Raw genomic sequence first — 16,029 nt, forward strand, 5'->3', positions numbered from 1 at the left:
TGGAGTGAGAGATGGACAGCATGAGCCCCTCTTGAGGATGAAAAAGGGAAAGGCTGGCAAGCATGTCTGCCTCGGCTCTCCTCTCCTGCACCTGCTGGCAGTGTCACAGGTCTCACTCACGCTCTGTCCCGTCCACAGTCTCTCTCCCTAGTTTGTCCCCTGTAGACAATTTGAGTTAATTGACGTTTTCCCAAGGTTTGCCTGTCAGGAGGGTATAACCAATGACTTGACTGATCTGATCAAAAAAATGCTTCGTCTTCCTCTCCTATTGGCCTCAGAATCAACATTAACCCGGCACTTACCAAACGTAGAAGTGTTTACAACCTCACATGTACTAACTTACCGACTCCTCAATGTGACCCCGGGAGGGACGTGCTCTTGTCATCCTCGCCTGACAGGTAAGTAAGCGGAGACACAGGTGCTCTGCCCCGGAGCTGCACAGGACAAGGGTCTGAGTGCCCAAGGAGCCCCACAGTGCCCACACCCACCGGGACACAAAACAAGATGCACAGTACTCTCTTTGAAACCAGGCTGTGGTATATTTATTCCTGTCTCCACAGCACACGCTTGCTCGCTCTCTATATCACACACACACACACACACACACACACACACACACACACACACAAACACGGTGAGTAGAATTTTCTCAGGCATCCCCACAGGCACAGATTGTCTCTGTGTGCAGTTGAACCCTCTCCCTGCGTCCAGGCTGGGTCTCTCTCTCTCTGCTTTTGTTTCAGTCTGAGATCTCTCACTGGCACCTGGGCACTGGGGAGCCCAGCCTGGATGGTTGTGGTTCATGCTCTTTCTGAGGTCCCAGGAAGGGAGCAGGGGATTGGGTTACAGACTTCACTGAGTTGCCTTCCTGAGTTCTTTCCTTGCACCCATTTCCCTCACCTCCCAACTTGCCCCTCCGCCCCTGGCCCCATCACATTCTCTGCCTAGCAGCCCTGTTTGTCCCCGTGGCACATGGCTCTATTATGCTCTAGCGCGGTCTGCACAGGACTTAATGGTTTTGCTGCTTGGAGAAGCCCACTTACTGACTTAGGAAAAGCCAAGCACAAGAACTGATCAAATCTTCACACAGCCCTGAGGTGGGCAATACCATCCTCACTCTACAGACAGTAACCAGAGCTGCGTGAGGATGTCCAGCCACCAGTCCTTGAAGGAGACCCAAACCACTGTACACCGCTATCTCCAGCTAGGAGAGGATTTGTAAGGCTGAAAAACTGCTGTTGTTTCCTTTTTTCCCACTAGATATTTTCTTTTCTTACTTTTTTTTTAAGATTTTGTTTATTTATTGACGGAGAGAGAGATCACAAGTAGACAGGCAGGCAGAGAGAGAGGGAGAAGCAGGCTCCCCGCTGAGCAGAGAGTCCAACTCGGGGCTCAATCCCAGGACCCTGAGATCATGACGCAAGCTGAAGGCAGAGGCTTAACCCACTGAGCCACCCAGGTGCCCCTCCCATTAGATAATTTTTTTTTTTTAAATAAAAGGAGCAGTTGATGTAGTGAAAAAAATTCAAACAATACAAAATGAAAAGTGAAAGTCTCCCTCACCAATTCTGTAACCATCAATTGACAGCAGTTTTCTAATGGACTAAAACAAGTATTCATCACACACATACAGCTTTTAAATTTACATAAAGTGATCATATTTTATACATTGTTCTATAAATTGCTTTCTTTCCTTTATCCTTTCATATCAGCCCACAGAAGAACCTCAATTAAATTGTTTCCTGTGTCACCCAGGATGAAATCCAAAGTCTTTACTTTGGCCAACATAATTTATTTTTAAAGATTTTATTTATTTATTTGACAGAGATCACAAGTAGGCAGAGAGGCAGGCAGAGAGAGAGAGGAAGAGAAGCAGGCCTCCCACTGAGCAGAGAGCCTGATGCGGGGCTCGATCCCAGGACCCTGGGATCATGACCTGAGCTGAAAGCAGAGGCTTCAACCCACTGAGCCACCCAGGCGCCCCATGGCCAACATAATTTTGATGCAAAAATTTGACAAAGATATAAGGAAAATTACAAGCCCATCTTACTCATGAACATAGATGCAAAAATCTTAAAAGTATTAGTAAACCAAACCCAGCAATATGTGAAAAGGATAGTATATCATGACCAAGTTGGATTCATTCCAGGAGTTGTAATGTTAATGTAACATTCAGAAATATATCCATGTAATCAACACATAGAAACAAATAGAAATAGAAGGGAACTTTCTTAACCAAAGAGAATCTACAAAACCTATGATGGCAGAAGTCAGTGTAGCTGTTATCTCTGGGTAAGGGGCAAGTGGGTGTTTTTGTAATGGTAACATTCTATTTCTTGATTTTGTGGTTAGAGTTACTTTGTGATAAAAGAGGTAAAAAATGGGAGTTCTTCCTGATGATCTTAGAAGGGTGGAGGGCATGACTGGAAGCATTGGGAACTGAAAAAAAACAGGAGAAGGAGATGGAGATGCGGGCTGCAAAAGAATGGAGGAAACAGGGTTTGGGTGTTCATGTGGATGTTGGCCCAACCCAGGATAGTGTCCTATGATGTAGAGGAAGCTGGTGAGCCAGGGGTCAAGGTTCTCTGTGAATGAGAGGGAGTAATATGTAGATGAAGTACAAAGAGAAGTATACACTAGGAGATGGAGACATGCATTAGGGTGCATGAAATTTATGTAGAAGATGATTATAACCTCACATGTACTAACTTATGGACTCCTCACCGTGACCCCTAGATGCCCCTCACTGGGCGAATGGTTCTAAAACAAGGAGACAACAGTCCTTATCTATTTTCCTCAACCACTTTTACAGTTGGTCTTAATCCCCACGAAGGTACTGGAAAGTGGTTAATATTTCGTTCTACTATTGGGGAAACCTAGATTCAGAGCAAGAATGCCTGAGCCACAGCCCAGGCCCCAGGGCTTTTTGAGGGCCTTGGGATGTGGTGTCAGAGCAGAGGTTGTGTCTGCCAGGGGTCCGAATCATGGTCCCTCCATTGATCATCAGTTTACAATAAAATAGGGGTAGTAGCTTCTTTCAGGGTTGTCATAAGCACTAAATGAGATTTTGTGACATCCTAGGCGTTCAATACAAGTTTCCTTCTTTCTCTCCCTGGGCCATGCCACCAGCATGTTCACTGGGATGTCTCCAAGTGTATCCAGTCTAGAAAACCCAGGATCCTGAAAACAGGTATGCAACCACTAAGCTAGGAAGTGAGGCTGAAAAGCAGAGACTCCTTTCCCTGGTGAGGCTTGTTCTGGTAACCACATTAAAAAGAAGGGAGCTGGCTTGTCATAATGCTCTCTAGGCCAAACCCGTTGTCTTTCCACTCTGATGCCATCACGGGCGTGCTGATCAGAGGCTACAGGATCTGTGATAACATCGTCACCCAATGGCTAAGGAACGTGTGCTTGACATCGCAGGCTTTAAAACGTGTTTCCACTTCTAATGCATAAATGGATACAACTCATATAAACAAAAGTACTTGAGGGTCTAAATTATAATTTTTAGGAGTGTAAAGGCGTCCTCAGCAGGAATGTCAGATTTAGCTAATACAAATCCAGCACACCCAGTTAAATCTGAATTTCCGGTAAACAACAAATGCTGCGTGGGATACACGCATATCAAAATATTAATCGTTGCTTGTCTGAAATTCGAATTTAATTTGGCGTTCTGCATTTTACCTGTCAATCCCACACCTAAAGCCAAAAACTGTTTAACATCTTTCCCCAAAAGGCTATCAGGTCCGATCTACAGTCCCCTTCAGATGTTCCGAACAGGGCACTTCCGGTCGGGGGGCTGCGGAGGCATGCGCCGCTCAGGCCCCACCCATCGCCGGAAGCCTTGCAGGCCAGGCCCCACCCCCGGGCCCGCCTCCCGGCGCTGTGGGCCGCCCGCGGCTGTTGCCGGTCGAAGAACGGGTGGAACCGCCTTCCCGCCTCCAGGGGGCAGCGGTCGCCTCGGGTCCCTGCGTGGACAGCTCGGCGGCCGCGCCGCTCTTCCTGTCGCTGGGAGTGGCGGGCCGACCAGCGGGCGGCCCGGGCCGGCGGTCGCCATTCCCGTATCGCTGCGCCCGCGGGGGCCGCCCGAGCCCGCCACGATGCCCCTGGGCCTGAAGCCCACCTGCAGCGTCTGCAAGACCACGTCGTCCTCCATGTGGAAGAAGAGCCCGCAGGGGGATATCCTCTGCCACCACTGCACGGGCCGGGGCGGCGCCGGCGGCGGGGGCGCCGGCTCGGGGGCGACTGGTGGGACTGGGGGCAGCAGCGGCGGTGGCGGCTTCGGCGCGGCGACCTTCGCCAGCACTTCGGCCGCCCCTCCGCAGAGCAACGGGGGCGGGAGCGGCAAGCAGGTGAGCTCCTTCGGCCCCTCTAGCGGGCGGAGTCCGACCGGGCGTGGGGTGGGCGGAGATGGGCCGGGCGGGGACGGGGCGCGCGCGTGGGCTCTCCCGGATCTCGGTGACCCTGCTAGAGAGGCGCGCCCGCTCCCACCCACGATGAGATCTTCCCTGATTTGGCCCATTCTAAGCACCTTTTGTTATTGTGGGAAATTGAAAGTGTAAAGAAGCAAGACAATTTAAAACCCTTCAGAAATCCCCGTCGTCGTATCACATTTGCGGTAGTAACCAGACCTCTCAATACACACACGTATACACACACGTAAACGGGTCATGCTACTGGACCCACTTTCCCTGTTAAAGTTTATTATTAGTTAATATTATTAAGTAAGATTACCATGTCATTGTTTTAATTGGCAGCGTAAGTATTCCATTGTAGAAAGTTCCATACCTAGCCCGCTCCCTGGGGTTGGGGAGCTGAGTTGTTAAGGAATGTTCTGCACTATAAACACAACAAACGAATAGTTCTTGCTTTGGCCTAGGCTTCCTGGTGCACCTCTCCCATGACCTATTGTAAGTAGTTCACACTTTTTTGAGGCTCTGGAGATGCTTGTCTAGAGCCCTCCCTGTTTTAATTAGCCCAGTTCTGGGATTACAACAGGGTAAATAGAAAAGCCACATTCTTACTTAATTTTTAAATAGCATTAGGTGGATACTCTGAAGTCCTTGTAAGATGGTGGTATCGGGACAGCAATCTTTCTACAATTTTATTTCTTTATCTTTTTTTGTTCTTTAATTGTTTATATAACAGAGTAAGCAGGAAATTCACAGGAGGTCTGCTCGGCTCAGAAACACTAAATACAAATCTGCTCCAGCTGCTGAAAAGAAAGTTTCCACGAAAGGAAAAGGCAGAAGACATATTTTTAAATTAAAAAACGTAAGATGATTGTGGACAGTGTCTTTTACAGTAATGGCATTGTGTGTGTAGTGTGTCCTGTCAGCGCCTTCATCTCTCATCTGAACTTTGTCGTCCCCCCCCCCCCCCGTTTCTGCGGTATTCTGGGGAGTGGTCCACACTTCTTAAAAGTGAGCTCCGTTGCAGGAAGCTTACTGTTTATAGTTAATAATATCCTTTCTCTTTTTTTAGCTTTTAATTTTTTTCACTGGAAAATATAAAATATGAGTCTAAAAGAAACATCAACCTTGAATGCATTTGATTGGGTCCTTTCTGCAAGGAGGAGGTGGGATTATGTTTCTTGATATGGTCGGATATATTAGGGGGAAATTTTTTTTTTATTCTTTAAAGATCAAAGTAAATAATACTGGAACTCATTCATTTCCATATTTGTTTGTTATTACAGCCCCAGAAAATGTATCTTACTGACTTAGGATAATCAGTTGATGAATGTGAATCAAAAATTTTGCCAAACCTTTCTTCTACTGTAAAAACTGGATGGTTGAAAAACTTGTGCCGGGGTAGTTGAAAGCACCTGTTTTTGCAGTAAACTCTCAGTATTTTTGTAACACAAGGGGAAAATGGTCATACGCAGTGGATGGTGCGTTGTAGTCTACTTTTTTAAACCTCAGGTTGATGTTCTTTCCTCTCAGAACAGGAATGCTTCCCTTACCAGTGAAGGCATTTCTGAAGATGGGCGTATTCATTTGTGAAACAAAAGTAAATTCTTGTGCCGATTGCAGATTCTTAATCAGAATAGTTGCCCTAACTGATTTAAGACTTTTATAATTTGGTTTTCTTAAAATGAGGCACCTGTTGACAAAGTGTGTTAAGTAAATGCATGTGACTGTAGTCGTATCGCTCACAGTTTCCTCCTCTGTGTGGTGGAGTCTGCTCCGCAATTATTTTAGTATCTGTTTCGCTAGCAACCCCTCTTCAAGGTTGTTCCCAAGACACATTTGGGGAGGCCTGGTTTTCGTGTTGGGGCATGTAAGCGTGTACTACAGCTTAAGAAGGGATGGCAGTAATGGCTGGGTGGTGGCAAACGACTTAGGACTCCAAGGAAGTTTCATGTAAGCTGAGTTCAGCTCGCTGGAAAGTTACTTCTGATGATTAGCTGATCCCCAGCTGGTTCCATGGTTAAGTTGAGACGCAAAACGTCTTCAAGGAGACACTTTTTCACCTTGTGTTCACCTACACGTTTTATGCCTTCCGCTCCCGTTACGGCCAGGCCTTCACAGCCAGGATATTGTTTCCAACCCAATGTTAGTATGTAATGAAGCTTCGAAAGCGCTTGAGATAGATCTCAGCAGCAATGTCAGAAGCTTGTGCTTTAGTTCTCAGCAACTTTTAAGCTGACAGTAGCAGATATAGCCACAGAATTACTCAGACTGTGCTTTGCCACAACATTCAGAAAATCGTTCAGTTTTTTATTGCACTTCCTGTCAACGAGCAACAGATTTAGTATTTCTTAAGTCACAGAACTCTTGTAGATGACTGGAAAAATGCCTGTATACGCTACACACACGTACACACTAGGAATGTGCTAATATTTTTACTTTTTTTTTTCCCCTAGCCCATCAAAGCTCCTGAGTCTGTTTCCACTATAATCACTGCAGAATCAATCTTCTATAAGGTAAGCATCTATGGAGTTACTGTGGGACGATTTGGGCCTGTTGTATGATATACTGCCAAATGTTGGATTTGTCTAAATGTCTCTGCTCTTCTGTATAACGTGTGACTGTTTTTTGTTCTTTTCTTTTTTTTTTTTTTAAGATTTTATTTATTTGACAGAGAGAGACAGTGAGACAGAGAACACAAGCAGGGGGAGTGGGAGAGGGAGAAGCAGGCTTCCCACTGAGCAGGGAGCCTGATGTGGGGCTCCATCCCAGGACTCTGGGATCATGAGCTAAGCTGAAGGCAGATGCTTAATGACTGAGCCACCCAAGCACCCTGTTTTTTGTTCTTTTCTAAGCTAGTTTTCCCTGTATATGGCAGGTATAAAACATTTCATCCAGAGCTGAGATAGGAGGGGTAGTTGCTTATTGAAATATGGTATTTTAAAATATTTTAAAATGCTGTTGTATAGTGTGGAGTCATGAAAGCATGAGCCACCCTCGTCACTGTGACAGTCACTGTGGGAGAAGCACAAAACGGGGACTTGGACAAAAGAGGGAGTAGAGACTTGATATCTAGTGGGTTGGGGAGGCAGAGAGATTCTAAAATGCCTTTAAGCAGAAGTGAGAGGAATTAGGGCAGTAGCAGGGGTTAACATCTACAAGAAGCAGATGGTGAGAGTCCAAAATATTTTGATAAAAGAGTGAGGAAGTCACTGGGGCGCCTGGGTGGCTCAGTGGGTTAAGCCTCTGCCTTCGGCTCAGGTCATGATCCCAGGGTCCTGGGATCGAGCCCCGCATCGGGCTCTCTGCTCAGCAGGGAGCCTGCTTCCCCCTCTCTCTGCCGGCTTCTCTGCCTGCTTGTGATCTCTCTCTGTCAAATAAATGAATAAAATCTTAAAAAAAAAAAAAAAAAAAAAAAGAGTGAGGAAGTCAGGTTTCCTAGGGCCAGAGCCCACAGACAACCTGCTCCTTTGGCAGGAGACATGACATACCATTATTTTTGAACCAGAAGGCTTAGGAAAGCAATTGCAACACAGAAACGGCTTCCACAGCCTGGCGGTCCTGACACAGGCAGCAGCCATTACATGCTGTTGGTGTTTTGGGGTCTGAGCTATTGGCACCAGTTAGTGCTTCATACCTGACCCAAGTGGACCAAACACTGAGAAACTCAAGTGTGATACTCTGTGTGTACCTTTTATGTTGTCAGTAGCCCAGGATCTGTGTAGTCTAGAACAGCCTCTACACAGGCAAACATTGCTCCTATGTTTCCTGCCATTTCAGGCATTGCTAATAATAAAGTAGCTAAAGTTTAGTATGTGCTTGGTGTGTGTCAGGCCTTGAGGTGAGCGCTTCATAGGCTTTACTTCGTTCTTTGAAGTAAACTCCACTCCGTGAAGTGCTACTGTTTTCTCCGTTGTATGGATGAAGAGTGAAGCACAGAGAATTTCAAGAACTTGTCAAAGATTCTCTCGCCAACAAGTCACGGAGCGAGGCAGTCTGCTGGCAGAGCTCAGCTCCTGGCCCCATTGGCAAGTGGCTGTGTGACTGCGTTGAGACCAGCCTCTCTGGTGTTTCTTCATCTATAAAAGAGGGGTTGTAAATAGTAGCCACGTCAGTGGGTCACGCGAGGTCCTATTTGTTAAGCACTTAGCAGAGTAAGCACTCAATGAATAGTAGAAATTAGCATCGTCAGGTTTTCAAATTTGTGTATCACTCTCAAAGCTGAACATAGTTTACAGATTAAGTCCGGAAGCAACTGGTTGGGAGGCACCTGGCTGGCTCAGTCAGTAGAGCATACAGGTCTTGACGTTGGGGTTGTGAGTGCAAACCCCATGTTGGGTATAGAGATTACTTAAATAAATAAATAAACTTAAAAAAAAAAAAGAAACAACTGGTTTGGCTAAGGATTTAGTGTACTAGTGATTTCCAGGCATGTCTCAACCAAAAGGCAAAAGGTGTGTGGAACCTGTTATTACAAGTATCATATTTTTTTTTTTTAAGATTTTATTTATTTATTTATTTGAGAGAGAGAGAGAGAGAGCGCGCGCATGTGCATGCACGTGCACACTGAGCGGGAAGCCTGCTGTAGGGCTCTATCCCAAGACCGGGAGATCACTACCTGAACCAAAGTCTGACGCTTAAGTGCTTAACAGACTGAGCCACCCAGGCACCCCTCAAATATTGTATTTCTTATTGCTGTCTGCCGCCCCGTTCGTTAGACAATAAGGACAGAGTGCACCAAAATGTTGAGGTCCTGCTGCCGATACACAGGATTGCAGAGGCTGCTGCTGCAGGTAGCACTGGGGCAGGAGGGCTTAAGAGGTCATTGCCATCTGTTGAACTCGAGCCCAGATCAGGCATGCCAGAGGGAGCTGAGTGCAGCCACTGGGTTTGACAGCCAGGAGTATGGGCACCCAAGACCCCAAAGGGTTGAACGGCCTCCCTGTGGCAGAAGAGCCGCATGAACAGCTCTGCTTCCTCACAATATTGCGTTGATCTTCTTTCTCTTCTGCCAGAAACCCTGAAACCTCCCTGCAAATGAAGGGACTCCCTAGATTAAGTGCCTTAGTCATGGTTAGTGCTTTCTGTATATCCATGCACAACACAACACAGACTAATAAACAGTTAACCAGGTTCCAGATATTGCTTGCCACTGGAATCTTTTTTTTTTTCATAAGATTTATTTATTTAGGCACATCTGCGTGGCTCAGTTGGTTAAGTGTCTGCCTTTGACTCAGGTCATGGGATGAAGTCTCATATCGGGCTCCTTGCCCAGCAGGGAGTCTACTTCTCCTTCCTCTGCCTCCCCTTGTACTCTCTCTCTCCCTCTGCCTCTCAAATAAATAATAAATACATAAATAAAATCTTTTAAAAAATGTATTTATTTTAGAGAGCATATGAGCAAGCAGGGAGGGGGGCAGAGGGAGAAAGAGAGAATCTCAAATGGATTCCCCACTGAGCACAACCCTGAGATCATGACCTGAGCCGAAAGCAAGAGTCCAACACTCAACTAACTGAGCCACCCAGGCACCCCTGGAATCTTTCAGTAAGACATTGTCTTTGTCTTGCAGTTCTGTTTCCACACTATTATGTATTTTGAGTTAATATTCATTCAGCATATATATATATATATATATATATATATTTTTTTTTTTTTTTAAAGATTTTATTTATTTATTTGACAGAGAGAGATCACAAGTAGATGGAGAGGCAGGCAGAGAGAGAGAGAGAGGGAAGCAGGCTCCCTGCTGAGCAAAGAGCCCGATGCGGGACTCGATCCCAGGACCCTGAGATCATGACCTGAGCCGAAGGCAGCGGCTTAACCCACTGAGCCACCCAGGCGCCCCTTTTCAGCATATATTTGAGTGTCTATGTTAAGCAAGGCCCTCTTAATCATTTATAATTTGGGAATAATGATTCTATGTGTAGACAAAGCAAACTATAAATGCAAAGTATTTATGTGACAAATTACTAAAACGTTGAGTAGTGGCTCCAAGGACCACCTGATGATGGACATGAACTATCAAGTAGCAGATTGTGGCCCGCATTCACTCTGCCCTTCCGTAAGCGATCCACATGCAACACAGTTGAAGGATCCACCAGGAAAAACTCCAGTCACCACTCACTCACTGGAAATATTTCTTCAGAATTATTTTTATGGTTGAAGGGCACACTCCAGCAGCTTTCCCTCCTGCCAAGGCCCTATTTTGATGGAAGCCATGATAAATCACCCTTGGTCCCTACAAGTCAAGGTTACTTTTGCCGACTGAGAACCACACCCACCTAAGGGAGTGCTGGGAATCATAAAGATTTGGATCAGCCATTATGGATGTTCAAGGGAGAAATTATTTCCTTTTGAAGACCTAGGGAACTAGACATACAACAGATGACACAGGCAGAGTCATAAAGAGGGCTTGACACAGACACAACGGATGAGTTAGTTGGCTGCGAGATGGAGCAGGGATAAGACCTGAAGCCATGAGTGCTGGAAACGCAGGTAGCTGTCTTTTGGGCAGATAGCTGAGTGAATGGCAAGGGACCTATCCTGAAGACCGGTTATAATCAGAGGAGTTTCTCTCATTTCTTTGGGTCTGAATGTGTGGTGTCCATTTTCTTTATGGATGGCCGAGGAGGAAGGAGTGTAGAACGTATTCTCATCAGGTAAGCATTGCTTTTCAGTATAGGACAGAGATGGACCCTGGAGTCAGTGAAGGAGCCCCAGCTGCATTCCTGCCTCAAGTAGCCTTCAGTAAGGTCACTTCCCCTTTCTACAGCTCAGTGGCTGTAGCCCAAAAAATAGGGAATATCATTGTTCTGATATAAAATCAAAGTGTCTTTATAAAAATGTTTTCTCCAGATGCACGTTTTCAGGGGTGTGTATAATTTTTATTTAAGAGTGAACAACTTTAGAATTGGTATCCAGGGCCCCTGGGTGGCTCAGTCAGTTGAGCGTCCCAATCTTGACCTCAGCTCAGGTCATGATCTCAGGGTCGTGAGTTTAAGCCCCATTCAATGTGGAGCAAACTTAATTCTCTCTCCCCCCCAAAAAAATAAAACAAAAATGGGTACCTGTGTGGTGCAATCAGTTAAGCATCCGACTTGATTTCACATCAAGTCCTATTCTCAGGGTTATGAGAGCAAGCCCCACATTGGCTCTGTGCTCAGCACGGAGTCTGCTTAAGACTCTGTCTCCCTCTCCTTCTCTCCCTCCAACAGTGGGCACACACGCTGTCTTTTTCTCTCTAAAGTAAATAAATCTTTTTTTTTTTTTTTTAAGATTTTATTTATTTGACACACAGAGAGAGAAATCACAAGTAGGCAGAGAGGCAGGCAGAGAGAGAGGAGGAAACAGGCTCCCTGCTCAGCAGAGAGCCCGATGTGGGGCTCGATCCCAGGACCCTGAGATCATGACCTGAGTCGAAGGCAGAGGCTTTAACCCACTAAGCCACCCAGGCGCCCCTAAAGTAAATAAATCTTAAAAAAAAAAATTCTCTCCCTCTCTCTTTAGGGGTCCCTCCACCCCCACTCAAGCTTGCTCTCTCTCTTAAAAAAAAAAAAAGAAAGAAAGAATTGGCATCAACCATATAAGCATTGGACCATCTCAAAGGTGTTTTACTGATCACTGTGCAAACTGTTCATTTCGTGTTGGGGAGCTCTGGTGCTTTTCTCTATTTCTATTTCAAATATGGGATTGTCTTCTGTTTCTCCCAGGGAGTATATTACCAAATTGGAGATGTTGTTTCGGTGATTGATGAACAAGATGGAAAGCCCTACTATGCTCAGATCCGGGGCTTCATCCAGGACCAGTACTGTGAGAAAAGCGCTGCCCTGACGTGGCTCATTCCCACCCTCTCAAGCCCTAGGGACCAGTTTGATCCTGCATCCTACATCATTGGTGAGTTTGACAAGTGGTACAGGTTCCTGAACGCAGGGAACTCTCCTCTATTATGTAACAGAAGCTATCAGTCTGCTTGGGCTGCCATAACAAAGTACCATGGGCCAAGTGGGATAAACACAAAACCTATTTTCTCACACTTCTGGAGGCTGGAAGTGAAAGATCAAGGTGCTGTCAGGGTCACTTTCTGGTGAGAGCACTCTTCCTGGCTTGGAGGCGGTCACCTTTTCACTGAGTCTTCATGTGGCCTTTCCTCTGTGTGTGCACACTCCTAGCGTCTCCTCACCGTAGAAGAACATCAGTCCTATCAGGTTAGGGCTCCAGCCTATCACCTCATGTAACCTTAATTATCTCCTCAAAGACCCCATCTCTAAATACCATCCCATTGGGGCTTAGGGCCTCAACAAACGGAATGGGGAGAATATAATGCAATCCATAACAAACGTAAGCCTCATTTAATGTTAAAAAGTAAAGAGCTTTGTAGAAAATATGAAAGACATTTTACATAGTTGGGGTTTGAGTGCTATGGGTTATTTTGAGTTAGGGCAGTATATACCTACTAAAAAGTGATGTGGATAAGATTTTTCTGAGTGACCCCGTGTTAAACTCTATTAAAAGAATTTATTGCTCAGGAATGAGGCTTATTTAGGAATATTTTTTTTTTTTAAGATTTTATTTATTTATTTTATAGACAGAGATCACAAGTAGGCAGAGAGGCAGGCAGAGAAAGAGGAGGGGAAGCAGGCTCCCTGCTGAGCAGAGAGCCCGACACGGGGCTCGATCCCAGGACCCTGGGATCATGACCTGAGCCAAAGGCAGAGGCTTTAATCCACTGAGCCACCCAGGTGCCTCTTAATACAGGTTTTAAGAATATTCAGAGTTTGTAAGTTACCTCATATTTTCAGCCTTTCTGCAATGAGCATGCATTACATTCGCATACAGAGTTTTGTTTTGTTTTCCAGAGGGAACTCAGGGACAGTTAATGTGCTGCTGTTATTCTCACCTGTGTGTGAAGTTTGATATGTGATCAGTTTTAGCCTTTGCTTGTAGGTACATAGAAGAGTGGACTTTAATCTGAATGATCTGTAGGACAGGATTCTTGGTGGAGGCAGAGATGTGGAGAATCACTTCTGGGGCTCCTCTCCCACCTCCCACTCCTCCCAGTCCTCAGACTCGGGAGCGGGGAGCACGGCTTAGGGGTTCAGAGCACACAGTCAGAGCTGGAAGATCTGGTTCCTCACCCAGCACTTAAAGCTGTGTGGCTATGGACAAGTTCCTCAATCTCTCGTGTCTCCTTTTCTCACACATAAAACAGGAATAATAATGGTGTTTTCCAGGCACTGGGTGGCTCAGTGAGTTAAGCCTCTGCCTTCAGCTCAGGTCATGATATCAGGGTCCTGGGATCGAGCCCCGTTTCGGGCTCTCTGCTCAGCAGGGAGCCTGCTTCCCCCTCTCTCTCTGCCTGCCTCTCTGCCTACTTGTGATCTCTCTCTGTCAAATAAATAAAATCTTTAAAAATAAATAAATAAATAAAATTTTAAAATAACAGTGCCTTCCTCAGAGCACAGTTGTGAGGACTCAAAGTATCGTTTTATGTACTCACTACTTAGAACGGTGTGGGCATATAATGAACACTGTACACTGTATAGTACTAATACAATTTTTAGAATCCTTTCTGTATTGAGTCACTGTTTGGGAGAGTTGAACAACTAAACTAGAGAATACAGAGACGGACTTCAGAATACTACATGTATCAAGGACTATGGTCAGGTCACCACCACCAGAGTGGTTTCTCCTAGCATCTAGGAATGTTCATCTTTTATGAAAATGATACATATGTTCAAAAATGTGTTTAATCTTTCCATTGACTGCCTTTAGGACCAGAGGAGGATCTTCCAAGGAAAATGGAATACTTGGAATTTGTGTGTCATGCACCTTCTGAATATTTCAAGTCCCGCTCATCGCCGTTTCCCACAGTTCCGACCAGACCAGAGAAGGGCTACATATGGACTCATGTTGGACCCACTCCTGCAATCACTATTAAGGAAACAGTTGCCAACCATTTATAGTTTAGAAAGTGAAACTTCTTCCAGTCATCTTGTATTCAAACTCTTGTAACATATGCCACATGTTTCTTTCATGAAATTCTTAGATGGAAGGATGACTAAAAATTTTTCCCTAACTACCCAGTAATCATTAGCTTGTTTATTACTTGGAAATTTAAAAGGGATAACAATGAATTAAATATATTTTGAAGTTAAATATATTCTATATGTGTATCTTCCAGGCAAAGGGTGCAATTTCCAAGGGGACCATTAGGAACAGGTAGTATGTATTTTTCTCCATGGTTTATTTCTAGAAACTCGTTACAGTCAATGGATTGTATTTTTCTACTAGAACAAAATATTAAGTAAGGTTGGATTTCTGACCAAGGACTTAATCAAATAAAGTGTAGCTATGACCAACTGTGTTTATCACAAAGTGACATAAGCTTTATTTTTTCATCTAGAAAATGTTAGATAGACTTTAACCTTAGAGATAGTGATTGGTAGATGATTTTAGTAGCCTCAGCTTTAAAAAACTGTATTCTGTAGCAAACAGATTCAGAGTTATTTTGTTGATCTGCATTGTTTCCATCTCCCTTCTCAAAGTGAGGCTCCCAATCAAACCATAAAATTTTACAACGCAGACAGTCAGCTTCGTGAAGAGCACATAGGAATCATGTAGTGTTCAGGCATTCCCCTTGGTAGTTTCTTGACTATCATTAAAACAACCATTGGGCAGTCAGAAAAATGACTAATAGGTCGTAAGCATTAATATCTTAAAAAAAGTCTACTTAAACCATCTGCTGTAGACTCATAGTAACAGGCCTAAAATAAAGTCTTAGACACCCTGTTTTTTATGAAATTGTCAGAATTCAGGTATAGGTTTTACTTAAGTGCAGGTCAGCTAACGAAGGGAATAACAATGTGGAAATTGGAAGAAATGGGGAAGAAATTGGAAGAAATGCACACACCCACCTCTTCTATCCTGACTTAACCAGCATTTTTCAACCCCAGTAAAGTTTGCTAGAATCTAATTTAATCATAATGCTTTTGAGTTGTAGCAGTTTTAGCTGTTAACATTTTTCTGCATAGTTATGGTTTGTATGTTAGAAGGAAGCAACTGTAGGTAGCTCTGTGTTCATAGTTCTCTCCACAAATGTTACTGTAAATTGATTGTGTAAATACCACTGTAAATAGCTGAGTGCCAGTATTCAAACTTTTGGATTAAAATGTATTTTTTACCTTGTATTTACTTTGGATTTATTTCATTTAAACAAATGTGGGGCTTTCTATGTAAAAATGGCATGAACAGAAAACATCAGTGTTCTGCTCATAATTTGGAGCAATAGATTGATCAATACAGAATTGATTTTAGGAAAATTTCAAAGAGTGGCCAATTGATAAAAGAAATAATATATGAAACTTATTAAAATGAGGATATATTGAAAAATCAGTATATACACATACCATTTATTTATAAATTGGTAAATACTTGTGTAATATTTTTTAAAATAAAGATTAAATTTTCACTTTCTTCCTCAACAAATACCAATGGCATCCACTGCGTACCAGGTAAATCATTCCTTTTCTCTTGTTATTGAAGACATACCCCAATATGGCCCCATTCTACATTCCCAGCCTTGTCTCCTTCTTCTCCCTACCACTGAAATGTTTCCCC

At 44.3% G+C, this 16,029-nt stretch overlaps 1 protein-coding gene across 1 annotated transcript; it reads left to right on the forward strand.

Annotated features, from left to right (window-relative positions):
• The first annotated feature begins 3,904 nt into the window (after nt 1–3,904).
• GATAD1 (GATA zinc finger domain containing 1) lies at nt 3,905–15,599 on the forward strand. The gene is made up of 5 exons (XM_047694670.1): nt 3,905–4,352; nt 5,149–5,274; nt 6,869–6,928; nt 12,123–12,306; nt 14,185–15,599. Exons 1-5 carry the CDS (start codon nt 4,101–4,103, stop codon nt 14,373–14,375), a joined length of 813 nt encoding a protein of 270 aa, XP_047550626.1. The 5' UTR covers nt 3,905–4,100; the 3' UTR covers nt 14,376–15,599.
• The last annotated feature ends 430 nt before the right edge of the window (nt 15,600–16,029 follow it).

Source organism: Lutra lutra, chromosome 11, assembly GCF_902655055.1.
Source record: "Lutra lutra chromosome 11, mLutLut1.2, whole genome shotgun sequence".
Taxonomy (NCBI): Eukaryota; Metazoa; Chordata; class Mammalia; order Carnivora; family Mustelidae; genus Lutra; species Lutra lutra.